This window comes from Spermophilus citellus (assembly GCF_964194105.1).
Source record: "Spermophilus citellus genome assembly, chromosome: 1".
NCBI lineage: Eukaryota > Metazoa > Chordata > Mammalia > Rodentia > Sciuridae > Spermophilus > Spermophilus citellus.
In genome coordinates this window covers 25,232,004-25,252,206 of record NC_138182.1, presented here as the reverse complement: position 1 = coordinate 25,252,206, position 20,203 = coordinate 25,232,004, and the positions used below count along the sequence as shown (strand labels likewise).

The following is a 20,203-nucleotide window of genomic DNA, read 5'->3' as shown; positions in this document are numbered from 1 at the left end:
TGAGCCTCGCTCCTCGTGCCAAGTACACCGTCGCGGAGGCGCGGTCAGCTTCCCTTGAAACTGACTTCCCGCCCCGGGGGCCTGGCAGTGGAGCTCCAGCCCCATCTCCTCCCCAGTTTCGGGCGGCCCCCAGAGCTGAGTAAACCGGGTGGAGGGAGCCGGTAAGGATTTCCTGAGCGCTATGGGCAGAAGGAGGGCGGGGGCAGGAGTGCTTGGAGCAAGGACCCTGAACCTGCCAGCGCCGCGCTCCCGGTCCGCACAGCCAGCGCCTCCCCACGCGCTCTCCGCCCGGGGCCACCCACCCTGGGCGGCCCCCGCCCCTCTTCCGAGCTGTAGGGAAGCGGGCTCGGGAGGAAGAAGAGGGTAGGTGGGGAGGCGGATGAGGGGTGGGGGACCCCTTGACGTCACTGGAAGGAGGTGCCGGGGTAGGAAGTGGGCTGGGGAAAGGTTATAAATCGCCCCCGCCTTCGGCTCTGCTTAATCGAGGTCCGCAGGAGGCTCGGAGCGCGCCAGGCGGACAATCCTCGCGGCTCCTCCCTGGCGGCAGCGGCGGCGGCGGCTCGGAGCGGGCTCCGGGGCTCGAGCGCAGCGGCTGACGGGCGCCGGACAGCGAGGATTACCCGAGAAGTGGTTGTCTCCTGGCGGGAGCTGCGGAGAGGGGCTCTCGTGGAGCAAGGCAGGAGCGCCCGGCCGGCAGCCGCGGAGCACCAGAGGAGGACCGGCTCAGGCGGTCGGGTCGTCGGCCGCGGGGAGCGCGGGCACAGGGCGAACAGGCCGCGTCGCGCTCACCATGGTCAGCTGCTGGGACACCGGGGTCCTGCTGTGCGCGCTGCTCGGCTGTCTGCTTCTAACAGGTGAGGCACGATCGGGCCCTGGAGCCGAGCGGGGCTGGGATGCTGCGGCCACGGGGCAGAGACGTTGGGGCCAGGGCCAGGTGCACGCGGGGAGGCGAGGCTGCAGCCGGGAGAAGCGAAACTCAGAGGGAACCTGGGGCACTAGTTGCAGCGGGAACGCCTGGGGCCACGGCGCCCCTGTAGCTGGCGGGGGACTAGCGGGCATCACCGCCCACACCCGCGTGGCGCCGCGCTCTGGTGTGTGCTGGGGCTGCCGGATTGCGGCAGGAGTCGCTTGATCCCCTGCCCGGCTCCTTACTGGGGTCCCCGCTCCCCGCATCGAAACTCTGGGCACCGGAAGCATCACACACCGGACCTGCTTGGCACCCAGAGCCTGCTCCCAAGCCGCCAAGAGCGGGTCCGCAGGGTCCTTCGAAGTTGGAAAGAGCGGCTCCTGAGCGCCGGTGAGCCTGCCCAGGGCTGTGCTGAGGCTGGGGAGTTGGCGATATTGGGCACTGGCCATGACCTCGAGCCGCCAGACCTACAGAGAAGAAACCAATTTGGAGAGGGTCGCGTGCCTCCGGGGAACAGACAGCTCACAAGAGAGGGCCAGCTTGTTATTCCTGGACTCACTTGGGGCCCTCGAGTCAGACTACCCTAGGAACATTCGGCAGCGCCTATTCCTCCCAGACGCTCGCTGTGCGCAGCCACCGGGTGGGGCCTCTGCCGGTAGCTGTTGGGCTGCGCGGTCCAGCCCAGGTCGTGGACTGCGTGATCCTAAACCAACCAAGGCCCAAAGTACCATTAAATTTTGGAATTGTAAGCTTGTCCTTTAAATTACGAGCCAAGAAAGGGCGGACAATTTGGACCAAAAGATGCTGTTTGAGGAATCGTTGAGGTCTGCACCGTTACTTAAGTCAGCTTCGCCGGTCCTTTGGAAAACAGGCGCTGAAACGGTCAAGGGCCAGATTTTTAAGAACAATTAGTGTGGAGACCGCCGCCCTTACGGGGTCAAAGCTTGAGGGGACTTAGGGACTCGTCTTTTCTGCTCAGTGGGGTTAAGTGATCGAGAATCCTTTGGTTCTCTCTCTTTGCGCGCAAAGGGCCAGATTTTGGAGCGCCTTTCTTTTAAGCATCGTGGGAAAAAGGTACAGTACCACGAAATAAGTCATTGTAATGATTCCCTGGAAGGAAAGTCAGAAGATTAAACTTCTGTTTTTCTTTTCTTTTTTCTTTTTTAACTTGCAAAACCCAAAAAGCAGTAACAAATATTCTCAGCGGGAAGACTAGTTAGATAGTTTTACCGATCTAATTGCAACTATTTAGAAGCTGAGAAACCCAGAGGAAAGGCGTGGGTTGGGAACTCTCTACAAGCTGGGAAAGGTGCTAAAATAACTACATTAAATGAAAGATTGCATTTTCTACTTACAAATATAGTTTTTTAAAATTTGAAAAGTTGCTTATATTAAAATATAATTGCTCAGAAAACTTAACATTCCCAGTCTCATAGGTAAATGTAAATCTAGGTAAATTCTCTGAACCCAAAAATACAAGATAAAACGGAACACCTTATTGGATTTTCTGCTTCACACACTTTTATTTTTTTCAAAACGGTGGTGGACTTTAATGAAGCATAGTTCTGTTTGCATTTAGGAGCATCTAGATTGGTGGAAGCTTTACAAGAAATATTAGTGGGATCGTCTTGTCGTTTAGATTATAATTTATTTGGACACGAATCTTGGAAATCTTTCTGATTTTTTTTTTCACATTTGTGAGAAGAAAGGGAGACAAACTGACAAAGTGTGAACCCCCTTACCTGATTACTTCGGAAGTATTCTGTTAGCAAGCAGGTTTGTCACTGTAAAATGCGTCTTTGAAAACTGCAGCTTCTCTGGCTGAATTAGAAACATCTCAGTAAAATAATCAGCTACCTGCTTTCTAAATAAGACTTTCCAATTTATCAGGAAGCTCTCTCTGGCCAGAAAGAGGCCCCCTATTTCTGCCTGTGAATTCATCCTGAGTCACCCTTACCCATGTGAGCTCCAGTCTGTGACCCTTTGGGTGCTATATTTAAATATGTATCAGTTATCAATATTGTGTGTGCATGCATGGCATGTAAAATAACTAGAGGTTTATTAATACAAATAGGTAATGCATCTTCCTCCTAAAATTTATGGGTTTTTTTGTTTTCTTTTTGTGGTACTGGGGATTGAACCCAGGACCTTGCATTTTGCCTGTACCACTGAGCTACCTCCCTTAGCCCAATGCATCTGTCTCCTAAAGCATGCCAGTTACCCTCCAGATACCTAGAGAATAAAGAGACACTCATAATTCAGATACTTTCAGGTCCTCAGTATTGTGATCACTTTCTCATAAAGGAAATCAGTCATCTTTCTCTAGAGGTGTCTCATTTTCTTACTTTTAAGGCACCACACCCTTGATTAAAGTCACAGATTCTTTAGGTTTTTGTCCTCCACCCCGTTTCATTAGTTCATTAGCAGCTGACATTTACAATTTACCATAACTAATTGGAAACACTTAAACTGAATTTTGTGAGGCAAGTCCACAGTAATAACATTAGGTTGAAATGTACAAGAAAATAATACCTATTTCTAAGTTGAATATGATACATCTCTCATACTAGCTTATTTTATGTGGTAATTTTTGTTGTTTTCTCTGAGGCTTATAAAGTCATACTTTTTTTCCAAAATTGCATCTTTGACATGTTAATTATTTAGGACCTTAGGCAGTCCCCATCTTTTTTTCTTTCCCAATTCATAGATCGTTTTTACAAATAAACTGTAGGTCACTGCCTATTTTAGTTCCTCGAATATTTTTACTTTTCTTTTGAGTTTAGCACTTTGTTACATTTTTTTTAAATTTTCCTGTTGAAAATTCTATAATGGACTAAGTAGTTTCTTTTCTAATGATCACCAAGTAGATTTTGTTTTGTTTTTTATACATAAACTGCAGAAATTAGAATAAATGGTCAATTTCTAAGGTTCCTTTTTCCATGAAACAGACTAAACCCTGCATCTCTTTTATCTCTTCCTACCTTACTTATACTTATATATAAAATGGAGAATAATCATCTGATGCTTTGGCTGTAGGGATAAACTGGGTTCTCCTTGCCATCAGCAATCACACTGTGGAATGTACCTGACTGACCAATTAACATGGTCTCTACTGGGTAGCATTTTGCAGGAGATAAGCTGCCTGAAGATGCCTAAAACAGCGGACCTAATGGTCTTGGGCTTTTTCACCAGTAGAATGTGTAAGTCTGTGACAGAGATACTCCTTTATAATAGTCACATTAAGTCTTATAAGGATACTTGTTATTTGAAGCCCCCAGGCATTTCTTGATAAAAAAAATTGACACTTTATTTGATCAAAATGGCTTTATTTACAAAGAATTCCAGGTTTCAACAGAGCTACTAAGCCCTTTGTTTAAAAATGGAACCTATTTCATTTGACTTTTAAAAAGCAAGCCAAATAATTGCTTTTTCTCCCCAAAACTATGTAAACCTTTTTAAAAATCTGCTCTGAGTGAATGTAATATAGAAGTTGAAAGTAGTATGACACCAGAGGAAAAAAGAAATGGTTTTATATCAACCAAAAAAAAAAAAAAAAGACGTAGTGCCCTTCAGGAAGATTATACAACACATTGCTTCTACACAGCAAACTTATGGCTGATGGTTACTATGGCTTGGGCAGTTTGGCAAGGTGAGAATAAATAACATAACAGGATTCGGGATGTAGCTCAGCGGATGTTCATCCCTTGGTTCAATCTCCAGTACAAAAAAATTCTTTTAAAAGCCCGGGCAGGGGGTGGGGACTGTGAAAGAAGTTGGGGGATGGAGAAAGTGAGAGAAGTCTCTTGGCCCTGGGGTGTTAAATGCAAAGCCTGCTGATAATAGAAAACAGTATCAGGTTCTTGGTTCAGGGTATGTTGGTAATATCAAGTAAATATCACTTTTCAGTGTAGCTGCCATTGTCGATAGTAGAGGGAGTTTGAAATCACAAACAGTAAAAATATTACGATGAGTGGCTAAAAAGTGTAAAAAACATCTGTTGCACTGGTTTTAAACAATTTGATAGATCAGTCCATCCTGTTCTGTTGGTTTTACTCTGGAAGAGGCTTGTAGAATGAGACCTCCTGCCAAATGCTTTCCAGGATCATGGTTGAATCCTCACACATTTGGGTGCCTAGGAAATTGCATGCTGCTGATTAAATTGCTGGATTTCATACCAGATTGAGGAAAGGGAAGGAAATGGGAGGAATGGGGTATTTGAGGGAGGGCTTGAAAGGAAAGCTTCTGGCTCAGTGCATGGGGCTGCAGGGGGGTTTCATTAAGGAAATGATTCCATTGAGTCTACTGAAGATAGTGGACTAGATTTCCTGCATTGCTGTTGGGGCGGATATAGGGAGATGTCAAGAATTCCTGGGGATTTCCCATCAGCCTTAGTAAACCTGGATGCCTAAAAGCCATTTCTGATAGCTGCTCCTTTCCTTGATTTCAAGCTGCATGACAGACTTGATCTTGTCTGTCAGACACATTCTACGCTTGTGAGAGCCGGATGGAATCTCAAGATCCATCTGCTCATTTCAGAGACAAGAAACTGGCCCAAAGATGTTTAGTAATTTTTTTCAAGGTCAATAGCTGGCTGGTGGCAGACCTAGGAAGAGAGCCCAATGTTCATCCTACAGACATTTCTTTTTCATTTGTATTATATTCTCTATCCTAGAAAGAGTAAAGATGCACAAATACTCATCGAATAAAAGTATTACAGTGCTAAAATTTCCTTCTAAATGATAACATCTCTTTTATTTATTACTATTATTAATTTTTTTTTTTTGTCGCATTGGGGATCAAACTCGGGACTCTTATATGCTAGGCAAGCACTCTATCACTGAAGTACACCTCCAGCTCCAGCATCCTTTAAAATACATAATTACCTTTTACTTTTTAAAGGCCATAAGGGATTTAAATTTAAAATATCCAAAGGATGGCTGCTTAGTAGTACACTGAGACATTTGGAGAGAAGACTAATTTTCCTTGAGAGCACTTGGAATCCCTATTTTGAATGGCTGTGGCCTAAATATTTGTGGCATATGGCACCAGCTTCATCTGTTACCAAATCCCTCCACATACTCTATTCCAGCTACTCAAACTCTACCCCAATCAAAAAAATTACTCACTCTCCTTCAGATGGGGCTTCACTTTTGTCTTATCATTCATGCTGCTCAGGTACCTGCAAGACCCTTCTTCCCTCCTGTTCAATCTCTTCACCTCTACCTACAAAATCCAGCTCAGCAATGCAGAACTCCTCCTAATAGCCTCACACAGAACTACTGGTTTCTTCTGCTCCCTACATCTCCTGTATGAATCCCTCCTTCAGCACTTCTCACCTTGCATTATTAGAAATTTATGTGCCTCTATCCTCCTTCTTTGACCAAGAGACTATATCTTGCAGATCTTAGATCTACCTCCTCATGTAATGTCTGGTGTGGAGACTTAGTGTTGGGATGAATGAATGAATGAATGAATGAATGAATAGGTATTTCAAAGAAGGCTCTTAGGGTCATATATGCATTTATTCCAGCATGCAGATGTATTCTTGCCCATCCAATTGGCTTCAGTTACAGGAAATTAATTAGAATGACTATTCTCAATAGACATTAGTCCTTTCACAAAGTGATTAAGATATAGAAAAATAAGCTATTATTTTCAGCTGAGAAACCATCCATGTAACCACCTCCTGTTTGGGCATAATGCCTCACTGGGACTCCTGAGTCACTGAAGCCAGGCTTTGGTCTCTGCAGAAGTTCTATCTTAGCCTCTATTGGCAATGCTAAGCATTTCCACTTTATCTTGCAGTGTCTTATGCAATCTTCAGAGACAACAAGGCTGTCAGATCTTATGATTTCACTTGCTCTCCCCTGACTCAAACCTGAGTCTTTGGGCTCAGCTGGGATACAAACCTGAATGATAGATGCCAAGTCAACTCTGTTTCAATAGGCACCTTTGTTATGGGACCAGGTTAGTCTGCCTAACTAATTTGCTTAGGATGGGTTATCCTCAATCCTTCATTGCAAATTGGTTCCTGGCAGGATTACTTTACTAAGTATGAGTTAGGCACAGAAAGACAAATACCAAATGTTCTTTCTTCTATGAGGTCAACTTTCTAGTTTCCCAATATAAGTAGAGAGAAAGTAGAGACTAGGAAGGATGTTGGGGAGGGAGGGATGGAGACAGGATGGTTAAGGGGAAAGTTGGATAAAATAACTCCTAATGTTCTATAGCAGAATAAGATACCTATAGTTAACAACACTTAATTGTATATTACAAAATAACTTATATAGAAGATTTTGAATGTTTCCAACATAAAGAAATGGTAAATGTCTGAGTAGATAGATATGTTAAATATCCTAATGTAATAATTTCTTACTATATAAACATATTGCAATATCATACTTACCTCATAAATATATACAATTATTATGTTAAAACTTTAAAAAAAATAATTTAAACCTAAAAAGGAACCAGAAAGTAGTTAATAATAAATAAATAAAATATAGTTCATTAATTTAAAAAAATCCAAATTCCATGGTTGGGGCTCAAAAATTCATCCCCCTTCCTACCCCAATCTCCAGTCCAACCCACATACCCACAATAGACTCCAAAACAAGCTTCTCAAAGTGTGGTCCATGGTCCAGCAACATTATCCCTGGGAACTTAATACATCACAGCCTGTTATTTTTGTTTGTTGAAAAAAGGAAAGGCACTGAATTTTAATAGATTCATAGTTAGTTCTGATGTCAGAGTCCAATTCCTCTTCATTAACACCCTCATAATAACCTCTGAACTGTCAAAGATAGTAGACTGGGGCTTAACACAAACCTCTTCTGCATCAGTCTTGTGCCCTGTCTTCTGTGGGGACACCTGTGTCCCATTTCCAATCTCTTTTTTTACAAAATCTTACACTTAGCTCCAACCTGTAATCAAAGTAAACAAAAGTTGTGGTCTTGAGGAATATCATGGTTAACCATATCATGGGTGGCACGATCAAGGTCTTAGAAAATGTGGATTTGGTGGAAAATAGTAAAAATGGCATTAAATAGATAGGTTTTAGCCAGAAATAAAGGTTCTACAAGGCATACGCTTCCAAAACAAAATTACTGGTGTTGAAAACCATCAGGGGTAAGTAACCATTTCCAGAATTTTCAGCTGTCAAGGAGATACCACTGTCTTACTGCAGCTATACATGTATTGTTCTCCTTATTGGCTTGAAATTTAATGTCTTGTTTGTTTTCACTTACATTCTTCCTTGTCTCATTGCCCATCTCGACAAGTGCCTTTTCCTTCTCATAGATTATCACCATGCTTACAGGAACTTTTTCTCAGCCTCATTTTCTATCCTTCTATTTAATGGGTGGAATGTAAATGGGATTTCCTTTAAAGCCACAGAACCACCCATGTGGTCTACAGAAGCAAAGCTACAACAATTATCAAGTTCTTTTGTTAAAAGAGGCCTGAAGTGAACCTGGAATAAATGAAAAGCTTTGGCTCTTACTATATACAAATGTAAAACCACTTAAACTCAAGGCCACCTTTAGCAAAACCTTAATAAGTAGTTTTCCTGCCAAGGGATTTCTGTGAAATCCTTTGCCTCTCTCTAGGGCCATGGTCCCAGCCTAGACTGTTAAAACTGTCAGGAGAGCTTTAAAAATCTTCATACCCTGGCTGCAGTTCTGACCAATTCAATCACAATGATATTCTCTCTCTCCCTCCCCAGCTCTCTCCCCATCCCCTCTCTACTGGAGATTGAACCCAGTAGTATTCTATCACTGATCTACATCCCCAGCGCTTTTCATTTTGAGACAGGGTCTCCCTAAGTTGCTGAGGCTGGCCCTGAACTTGTGATCCTCCTGTATCGACCTCTCAAGTAGCTGGATCTCAGCAGTGTACCACCAAACACAATCTCTTGAGTGGGACTCTGGCATTGGTCATTTTAAAGTGCCCAGCAATTGGCAGAACCTCAAATTGTACAGAACATTAGAATTACCTGGAAGCCATGCTAGATCACTGGGTCCTACCTTGGAGTGTCAGATTCAGTAGGTCTAGGTGGGGCTGACAATTTGCTTTTCTAACAAGTTGCTAGGTGATGCTGATATACCTGGTCCAGAGACTACACTTTGAGAACCACAGCCCTAGAATCAGTTTAAGAGGCCTCACCACATGGGAAGCACCTGTACAAGTGCCCACCTGTAAAAGGCACTAGATGATCACCAGACCTAGGCCGAGGTGGAGGAATTATCTATCTCTGAGGATTCCTGTCAGGAAGAGTGTGAGTCAGCAGAATGTGGCCAAAGGATCATTCATATCAAGTGCTAGGGCATGTTACCAATGGGACTAAATGAAATGCCTTTTGGTCTATTCTGCCAGCTCACAGCCAGAACTAAGTTGCCAGTCTAGACAACACAGCTAATAGTAGCCCTCCTCTGCCTTACTCTACGTAGCATTCAGACTTTCCTCTAATTAAAGGTTGGCCAACATCATACTACTGGCCTATCCTAGGTCCCCAGTGCCTCAGTTGTACCCTGTTTTACTCCAGTATGTCCTACAAAGTGCTGCCCAAAGCCTCATGATGCTTTGCCTCTCATGAGCTTCTCAATCTGTATTTCCTGGGCTGGGATCAGCCTACCCTACTTGGAAGGCTGACTTCTACCTGCTGGAACAGTAAGATTCTGCTGGCTTTCATGGGGTGCTGATTCTGTCCCCATTGTCAAAAAAATGCACCGTCATTTGGAAACATGATACTGGAACTCTTGTGACACACTAAGAACCCAAGCTGTTTTTCCTTCCCAGAGAGCATCTAGAGGTACTTCTGGAGTGTTTAATGCCTAATATTATGGGGCTCCACTTTGGCATTTTTACTTTGGAAAACAGAATGAGTCTATTCTCTGCTAGTTGAGCACTTCTTCTGCAGGGCTGAGATGCAATAGCTATTTGTATCCATCATCTGTTGCTATATAACAAGATGCCTCAAAAGTTGGTGGCCTAAAACAATTCTTTATGTTTTTGAGTCTATAGATTAGACGTCTGGGCTGGGCTCAGCTGGTTTTACCTGAGGGAGACAGATGCTTTGGGGTAGGAAAAAAAGGAGGAAAGTAACCTCTATTGACTGTCAGGCACTGCGATTTACTATATTATTTCACTCATTCCCAGGAGGTAGGTGTGGTAATAACTCTGAGGAAAGTGATGCTGAAGTAAATCAGATACATTCTCCAGGCCTCACCTGGGTCATCCAGGCAGGTTCCAGTCCCTGGCAATTGAAAGGGGGCCTTGGCATGGGGTCTTCCTCTCCATGCAGTTCTTCCTCCTTGAGAAGTCTAGCTGGGGCTTTCATAATGGAGGCAGGGGTGTTCCTAAGAGCAGACGCTGGAGCTGCAGGGTGTTCAGGAGCCTAGGCTTTGAAATTCCGCTATCACTCTGCCATATTCTGTTGGTCAAAACAAGTCCCAGCCAAGGCTCATGGGATGGGAGGCAGCCTCCTCTCGATATACAGTATGATAGCAATGTTTTCCAATGTGCCATGTTGCTGGTTAGCATTTCACTTTTTCTTTTCAGTCTGTTAGGTTGTAATTTGGCAAGAAAAGTCATAGTAACTAATAACTAATAGTGAATACTAAATAATGCCTTGGCTCTTCTAAACAGCATCTAGGAACAGAACAACTGACCAATGGCAGAGCTTCACATTCATACATCTTTTGTTTAGGGTCCTTAGGTCACTGTTAACTTGATATGCCATGTTGGTACAGTGACCTCTTAGAACAACCACAATGCCAACAAAGGAGGACAGCTGACCCCAGACTCCCAGTAAAGGCAGCTTTGCAACTTCTTGGGGCTTATCTCATGGGGTTCCTGATCTAGCTCCTTCTTCCAGAGGATATAATGATACTGTAAGGCGAGAGATCCTTTTGGGGAGGAAAAAAGGAAGAAAGTAACCTCTATTAACTGTCAGGCGGGCTGGAGATGTGGCTCAAGCGGTAGCGCGCTCGCCTGGCATGCGTGCGGCCCGGGTTCGATCCTCAGCACCACATACAAACAAAGATGTTATGTCCACCGAATACTAAAAAATAAATATAAAAAAAAAAACTGTCAGGCACTGTGATTCACATACATTATTTCACTCATCCCCAAGAGAGAGATGTGGTAATAACTATAAGAAAAGTGATACTTTGATAAATGAAATGCTTGTTCTATGATCACAGAAGTGGTATGTAAAGCTGGAATTATTTGAATTTGATCCTGTCAGATTTTGGAGTTTTCTTCCTTACCATGCATTACAACCTAATTTGAAAAGCAAAGAAGGAAAAAATACATAGTGGGGGTTCTGACAGTCTTCCCCTGCTCTCAAAACCAGTCTATTCTTGGAATTTTGCCAACCCTAAAGAATGTGAGAAGCCACTGCTACTCCAGCTTAAAGTGGCCTTGGGAGATTCCACTGCTGCATGTTGCAGACTCTGTTAAAATCTCCAAGACAGAATTTTAATCATGTGTGCTTTCTTATCATAGATATTCAAGAACCTTCCCAAATAAAGTCAGAAAAGGATCCCCAAAGCCGTTAAGAACATGGTTTTACATGGCCTTCCAAACTGTTCTCTTAGAAGTGGCTTTAAACTAGTTCAGATTACAAAGAAGGACAGTCTGAGGCCAGCATTTGATTCTAGAAAAGTTCACGCAGACAGGTCCTTGAGAGAAGCTGGGACTGGCCTCTGACAGTTTCCAGGAATCAAGTGTCTGCTCTTCTGTGTACTTTCTAGATCCCAGCAACCTCAAAGACTTGAGCTTCTCTGGAATGAAAGTGACGTACCTGAGGGAAGGACCCAGACATGTGTTGACCCTGATGGCAGTCACCTGTGAAGGAGGGAGGGAGGACTCTCACTCTGTCCTCAGGGAAGAGGAGGAATACAAGTCCTGAGCCTCTCTTCGGCATAGGCATGGTGCTGGGTTTTGTTGATGGGTTGAAACCCTGAGGCTGAGGGCAATCTGATTACTTGCCAAAAGCCACACACTTAGGAAACAGCCAGGCCAGGATTCAAACATGTCTTCTTGATTTCAACACTGGAGTTCTTTCCACCATCATTTACCTAAAGAGAGCTTGAAGGAGAAAATCTAGGAATTAAAGAAAAGGCAGAAGTTCCATTTTCAGGGTTTAGAATGAAAAGCTGATGTTGTTCAAGGCCTAGTTCTAGAGAAAGTTAAGTTACTTTTTAGTCTGGGGTAGCCAGCTACAGTCCTTGATTGACAGTACTTGTACAGTTTGCAAAACAAGAAGTTGTTTTTTGTTTGTTTGTTTGTTTGTTTGTTTGTTTTTGGCAGTGCTGGCATAGAACCTAGGGCTTTGCACATTCTACGCAAGGGCTTGCAGAGCTATGCCCTAGCCCTGGAAGCATTTCAACAAGGCCACTTGCTCTTTGTGTCCCTCCTTCTCCTAGACAATTCTTTTAGATATTTAGATGCCACAAGTCAAGAAAGAAACAACAAAGCTTTACTTCTGCCTTGATCTACTATACTGTTCCATACCAGAATATGAACATGTTCATTAGAAACAAAAAAATCCTATTCTGCCACCTATTGAGGAGTTTTATCTTTTGCTCTAAGGAAATAGCTGGAAAGTATGGCCAAATGTGGTTACATGCTTTAGATGGAAATTATGGGAAGGAGTGAAAGAAATCCTGTTTGATTTTTTTTTTAATGATTGTTTTCTTTTTCTAAATGGGCATTAGAGAAACCAAAGATATATGTAAACAGATGAAAAGACAGGGATATATTAGGATTGCAAACAAACAATTTAAAAAGGCAATGTAAACTCTTGCTACAGCATTTCATCTATGATTAATGGTATTGTTTTCTTTTGGGGAAACATTGTTTAATTCTCTTTTTCCACTTAATGTCTCCAGCAGGACCAGATTTTTGTTCTCTGTTATTTGAAAATTTTTATAGCTTCAGAATCTTCCCCATAGGGAATTCTGTTAGAACTACAGCAGGGGAAACACATGGAAGTTGAATGATTGTATTGCCCTAGAATGGACTTTGGATACCTATAACTTCTTGAGAGCTAGGGAATATTTGACTCACATTGTTGATGTACCAATTAAAAGCAATCTACCTCTCACATCCCCATCCCATTTTTTGTCCTCAGAACTGGTAAATGAAAAACATCCTGTGCAAAGTATTTACCACACAAAGATGCAGAGAAGGCCAGTGGGGAAAATGAAAAAACAGGAATGCTGATTTTCAGGAATTTCTATTTCCCTTTATTTTTTTTTGACTGACAAACTGAAGTTATTCTATATCCTAATATATCTTTTTTAAAAGAGGCAGTAAAACTCCAAAATGTAGAAAAAGTTTTCTTATTTTGTTATTTTTTAATGTGCTTTATAGTCCAAACAGATGGGCCTGGGACTGCTTTGCTGGAATAACTCATTCCCCATTTTGGGATAATGTTAATTACAAACTTAGTGGTAGAGACTTGGGAACTATATTTTCATACAGTGAGAGAAAAATATGGATCATGTCAAACTTAATTCTCCTGATGCCAGTTTCATATCCAGTATTCACTGCAGATTTATGTCTTTCCAACTTGAGTTCAGGCATGCATAGGAGGCTATTTTAGAACATCTTACCATATTCACTTAGAAGGTTCTCAAGTGATTATTAAGTAATCCATTATGTTTTATTTATGACTACATGTATAGTTATATTCATTATGCTCAATGTTTACCATGGAAAAAGTGTTTGTTCTTTGTATATTTTACTAAAGTGAAACACTTACATTAGTGAAGAACTTGCAACTCATATCAAAATGTGTCCCTTAAATACAAAGTGCACACAGTTTGGAGATTTCTCATTTGTTCACTTAGATTATCATCTTAATTTTTTTCGGTATTTATCTATCCACTTCTAAATGACATCTCCTAAGAGGCCAACTTTTGGCAGAAAGCCCTTCAAGAGTAAGGGCTGTTTCTGATCCAACTTTGCAGTTGCGAATATAGCACCTGACACCTAGTCACTCAATAAATGCTGTTGAACTGACAGATGCTGATGTGAGTGTGTAAGTGGAACTGGCAGTAACTCTCTCAATATGTTATGTAATGTTCTGTTCTTTCCATTTGGACCATTCTCTGGGTCCAACCTATCTTCTGAGCTGACTGTTCTCCTGATCTGATTCTAGACAGGACTGAGAATAGGGATGTAAGCAGTCCAGCCACTGGAGAACTTGTTCCCAAGAGATATTGTCCTTGAGATTAATCCTCACTCTAAGATTCTCTCAGCTGGTCAAGGTTCCAAAATAGCACAAAAGAGGGTGATTGGAAAGTTTTAATTTCTAGCTTGAGATTCTAGGTAAGGCTACTATTGTAGCAATTGTTTTTACTGCTTTGTATAAGAACATTTTGGCTGAAAACTATTTTCTTTTGGCCCTTCATCATCCATGGTATGGACTAGACGAATAGAGAAAAGGAAGGACAAGTTAGTCCTGGCTAATGTGTCGCATCTGATAATTTTCTTTTATCCATCTATGAATCTTCAGCCTTGCTTTCCACCATGATGCTATGCTTTAAAAAGCACCACTTGATAGGGTATGTCTTCCAAAGAATGTTTCCTGTGGCTTTTTTCTTTCTTTTTTCTCCCTCATCTTTAAGAAGCTATCATTTTTAGAAACAGAAGTCCCAGTTTGGGGACAGCAAAGTAACTTATTAACAAATATAATTTAAGACAAGAAATATGAAATCATGTAGCTTTAGAACTAGAAAGACTTCAGAGACTCTCAATGGGCATGGTACCTAGAAGAAATCTAAGAACATTTGAATGAATGAAGACTGCTTATTCTTTATTTATTTTTTTGTAAGGATAGTTTATTTAAAAATTTTTAAATATTCATGTCCTTTGACCAGCATTTCTCTACAAAGAAATAACCCTAAATGAATTATTATGGGCATATCACATATATTTACTGTTTAGAAGAATAAATTATTATATGTTACCCATAAGTCCCCAGGCAAGATCCTGGTTTAAGTTTTTTAAAATACAACATTTGCCATATAATCAATAAAACATTGCATACATGTTTAGGAGAAAAAAGTCAGATGAAGCCAGGGTTAATTCTTATACCTTGTACATAAAGTATTCTATATTTTCTACCTTTGATATTGAATAAGTATTTTTACTCTAATGTCAAAATACATTCTTTTCAAAATTTTTTTATTTTTATTTTTCAAATTTATTTATTCTAATTAGGTATATATGACAGCAGAATGCATTTTGATTCATTGTACACAATTGCAGCACAACTCTTCATTTCTCTGGTTGTACATGATATAGTGTTGGACCATATGTGCAGCCATACATGTACCTAGGGCAATGATGTCCATCTCATTCCACCATCTTTTCTGCCCCCATGCTCCTTCCCCTCATCTTCCTCCCTTTTGCCCAATCAAAGTTCCTCCATTTTTCCCATCCCCACCCCCATTATGGATCAGCATCTACTTGTGGCTTTTTTCCCCAGTGCTAAGTGAAGTCAGGTAGACCACAGACTGAAAAAAAAAAAAAAATGTGAACTACAGCACTGAAAGAGGATGACAGAGCTTTCATTCAGAAAAGAGATGAAGGAGAGCAGAGTCATTAGAAGCAAGAGAATCTAAGGGATCTTGTTAAAAAAAAAAAAAAACAGTTGTTGGGCTGGGGATGTAGCTCAGTGGTAGAACATTCGCCTAGCATGCATGTGGCCCTGGGTTCCATCCCCAGCCCTGCAGAGAAAAAGACAGAAAACAGTTGTTTAAAAATAAAGTTGAAATTCTAGAGGGTTTGAATTCTTTGAACGAGAAAAAGTTGAGGCTTCCTTCAGCAAACATGCACTCTTCTTCAGGTCTCACCTTCAACTTTATTATTCTGGGAGAATCTTCTCCCTCACTGGTCTGGGCAAAGCCTCCCCACACCTGGTCCTTCTGCATGATAACGTGAAAATATAATGCTGTTTTATATTTATATAAAAATTCTCTATAATATTTCATATATCTGTATATACTAGTTTACTTATACATCATCCATCTAAAGTTACAAACACTTTAAAGAAAATAATCTTCTTTGTTATTGTATTCCTCTCTTAGTATATGCTCAGAAATATTAACTGAGAGAGTTAATGCTGAAGTTAAAGATTGGAGAAGTCAATAGGGTAAGGAGGTGAGAGAAAGGGGTCACATAGGGAACATAGTGGGAAAAAAACCAGGGATGGCTGGCAGTACAAGAGAGATAAGAAGAAAAGATAAACCAGGGAGAAGAGTTCTCAGATTCCTAGCCTCATGCATAGGAGTCCAACCCTTAGCCCAGTTCATCAGTCTCATGGGGGTAGGGAACTGGTGGCTTAATTCCACAGGAGCAGCTCTAGGGTTGGGGAACTTACTACCTCTCCAGAGTTGTTCTTTCTGGTTTTATGCAAGTCCTGCTGACTGGTTAATGTCTTGTCCTTAAGAATGGGCTGATTCATAAGTTGTTTCAAAGCCTGTCAGACTGGGAGACAAACATTGGCAGAAATTATAGCTTTCTCTTCTCTCAGAGATAAGTATCTTGATGATATTAAAAAGTTTCTAGAAATAAAGAAATTTCTAGAAATGAAGTTCTAGGTAGAGTAAGAAGGTGTATAAATAAAAATGCCCTGAAAGTTAAAACAAATATTTTCCAGATTTGGAGTACAAATGACTCTCAAGTCTTCTATGGATATTTAGAAGTAAAGCCTTAATTCACATATTGGCGTGAATTATTAATATTTAGCAAACTCTTTTATCAGTTGAAATATTTCTGATGGAAGCATACTGCTTTTAATAGGTTACTTTTCCTTTCAGAATTTTGACTCTAGGCAAAACTTGAATAACAACAATTCCAGCTAAGATTTTTTTTTCAAGTTTGCAAAATCTTGGGAAGGCAGAGCTATTAACCAATATTAACCAATGTAAATTAAGTGAGTCTTAGGAAGTGTGAAAATTATAAGCACCCGGAATTAAAAAGAACAATTTAGTCACCATGTCAATTCCACAGTTAAACAAGATTCGCCTGAAAGCTATGTGTAATGAAAAGGAATTGTATCTCAAGTTTAATTTAGAAGGAAACTGATTCTGATGATAGCAGATATAATGGTCAAGAATGCTGTGCAGTGAGGCTTACAAAGTTTGCTGTCATTGTTTTAAAAAACTCAATTCCCCAGTGATGGATAACTTGATCTCATACTTCTGGCCATTTAAATCTCAAAGGTCAGAGATCTCCTCAACTTTCCTCTTAGTGAATTCAAAGCATCTCCTTTATAGACAATCTAAGGGATTCCAGAAGAATATTTTCTACGGAGTTCATGAACTACATCAAAGAAAGCTGAAAACTAACATAGGAACTTCACACTCAGCCTTCAATCTCATTTTATTCCTCTCCTATTTTTATATGCAAGGCCACCTGTATTCTGTCATTATGTGTAATTAATAATAAAGTTGAAAATGTTGAGTATATTAAGGGAATAGAAGAAACATGATGTTTGCTCTAACAGCGTATTTTGCTTTTCCTTGCATAGACAGCTACAGTGTTAAGTACACGGCTTGTCTTCTTTGCTTTACTGTACAAAAAGGCATTATTTTGGATTCAAACTTAATGCCTAAACAGGATGCATTTTTATGGTTAATAGCATTATAACACAGCTCCATGACATTTTTTCTCCCCAGAAAGAATTGTGTGTGAATCTGAAGTTTATCTGTACCACATGAAAGGTTGTAAGACATGGCTGAATGTAATCAAAGTTTCCAGTTCCCACTCATGTGCTTTAACCGTTCCATGGCAGGCTCCTAAACTGAACTGACAGTAGTTTCCAATCTCTGATGCTTTCCTTCTAAGAAACTCCACAGGAACGCATGTAAATAACATGTCCTTGAAATTCAGAGGCCTGCTGTCATCATCTCTGCAAATGCCTGGAACTTTAATGGAAGCAGAGTATTTGGTAAAATCTCTGCCAACTGTAACCCTAATGCTCTGGAGAACAGAGAAAACTCTGAATTTTAAATTGTGGGTTGTATATATCATCTTTGCTTCCAGACATAACTGTTTTCTTAAAGAGAATATGAAGAATGCTTTTGACAGAATGGAACTTGTATTTCTAAACAATTTAACATTAGCCTTCTAATCTCTAAGGCAGTTTGTCTATTTTATTAATATTACTACCATGCCAATTAATGCCATTTTATCCAAATACTCTTTCAGCTTTAAGCATTCTGTTACTGAATTTTGACTGCTATATAGAACTGTGATTCTAAAGAGAATAAACCAACTGATAAAATATTAATTCTATTAAAAAAATCACTTCCATGAAGTCAAGTGTTTTGCATGTTATCTTGTATATATTGAGTACATATTTTCTGAAGTTGCACTTTTGAGGAATCAGTTACTCTATATTTTTCAGATGTTTATTATCAGAAAATACATATAATCCGGCTTGAAATAACTTGAACATTGTACAACTTGAACAATAGCATAATGCTACTAGTAATTATGAACCATTCTATGAGACATGACATCAGAGTCCTCTGAACAGTGGCACTAGAGAAGAACATAAGCTGCAAATGGAGCTTCCTGCTACTGACAGAGAAAAGGGAGAAGTGTCCAAGACAAAACAGTCCTTTTTTTTTTTTTTTTTTTTTTGCATTTTGGGGGTATAAAGAGCATCCATTCTGTTCATAACCAATTGAAAGTCTAGCAGAATTTTCTACTAATACTTTACAAGCTATGTCAACCAGATCTTGACCTTTGCTCCAGGCAGCTCAGATAACTTCCATGACACGGTGTGGTAAACTCAAATGACATGTTAGCTCTATGGAGGTGGGTTTTAAACTCATTCAATAAAAGAACAGCAGTGTGGGAGTAGAGCATTTTTGGGGAAAAGATAACCCCTTGGTCAGCAGATTTCTCCTGCCCAACCTTAATTAAGTCTCATGTCACATGAAAAGGAGTTGTGCGTGGCAATAGGTCACTGGAAGGGTAGGCTCCTGATGGTAGCTGGTGACAGGTCTAATGATCAATGAATGTGCCCTGTTAAACTGTGACCCTCTGAGAAGCCAGTGTCAAGTAAAAAGCTCCAAGAGGCACCCTGAGACATGCTCCCCTCGTAAACATTGACACTAGGAATTTCCATGTTACTACAGGACTGGTGAACATTTTAAACCACAGATTTTTTTCTTTAAAATAACTTTTATAAAATTATGGGGAAAACGAGTAAAGTCAATGATCCATGTATGGATGGGATGAAGTTCCAAGTTCCAGTCATTTTAGACATTACCATTTCAGTGACATCCTTATGCCTTGAGCTGCAAAACTGTGAGTTTTATTAACTCACAACTAAAATATGTATTGTGGGGGTTGGGGGTATATAGCTCAGTAGTAGAGTGCCTGCCTGGCATGCACAAAGCCCTGGATCCCATCCCCAACATCATATACGTGCACTCAACACATTCTCTATTCCCTTTCTCTCCCTCCCTCTCCGAGACCCCCCCCCCCAACCAGTGTGTGTGGGTGTGGGTGTGCGCGCGCCGCACGTGCACACACGCTTATTAATTATAAGATAGTTTTAAAACAAACTTTTCTCCTTCTTGGACAGAAAAGTATAGGCATACCTATATGCTGGTATATATGTATGCATGTATTAACACATTCTTTCATTTGTTTTCCTTTGATTTAAGACCAACTATTAACAAATAGGAGCTTGGAGTATAGCTCGTGGTAGAGCACTTGTTTAGCACATGCAAGGCCCTAGGTTCCATCCCTCACACCAAAAATCAAACAAGGCCAATTGTTTTAGAAAAAAAACCCCAATATTAAAAAAATTAATATATGGCTAATTGTGGGACCTAGTTATTTTTATTTTTTTAAATATATTTTTTAGTTGTAGTTGGACAGGATGCTTTTATTTTATTTATTTTTATGTGTTGCTGAAGATTGAACCCAGGGCCTCCCACATGCTAGGCTACTGCTCTACCACTGAGCCACAACCCCAGCCCCTGTGGGACTTCGTTTATGCTGCCGCCATACATATTCCCATGGTTCCATATCTTCTGTGCAGCCTGTTGGCAGATGGAACACAAACCCTCCAGCCGTTCTCCAACATCCTAGAAGTGAAAAAAAGAATTTAAGAATATACATTCTAGTGCTCTTCATTATAGTGTTGGCTTAGCTAGTGCTGTTGTCTTTATTTAATGCAGTAATTCTAATCAGTGCACTCAGTGGGAATGTCCACTTCATATTACCTGATAAATACCTGAACAGAGGCAGACATAGAAG

At 40.9% G+C, this 20,203-nt stretch overlaps 1 protein-coding gene across 1 annotated transcript in view; it reads left to right on the top strand.

The window, feature by feature from the left end:
- Positions 1-222: 222 nt before the first annotated feature.
- FLT1 (fms related receptor tyrosine kinase 1) overlaps positions 223-20,203 on the top strand; it is a 169,955-nt gene continuing 149,974 nt past the window's right edge. Inside the window, exons 1-3 of the mRNA XM_081300650.1 lie at positions 223-363; positions 487-1,117; positions 1,225-1,479. Coding sequence (XP_081156776.1) covers positions 791-1,117; positions 1,225-1,479 — 582 coding nt within the window. The 5' untranslated portion in view covers positions 223-363; positions 487-790. The remainder of the gene's footprint in view (positions 364-486; positions 1,118-1,224; positions 1,480-20,203) is intronic.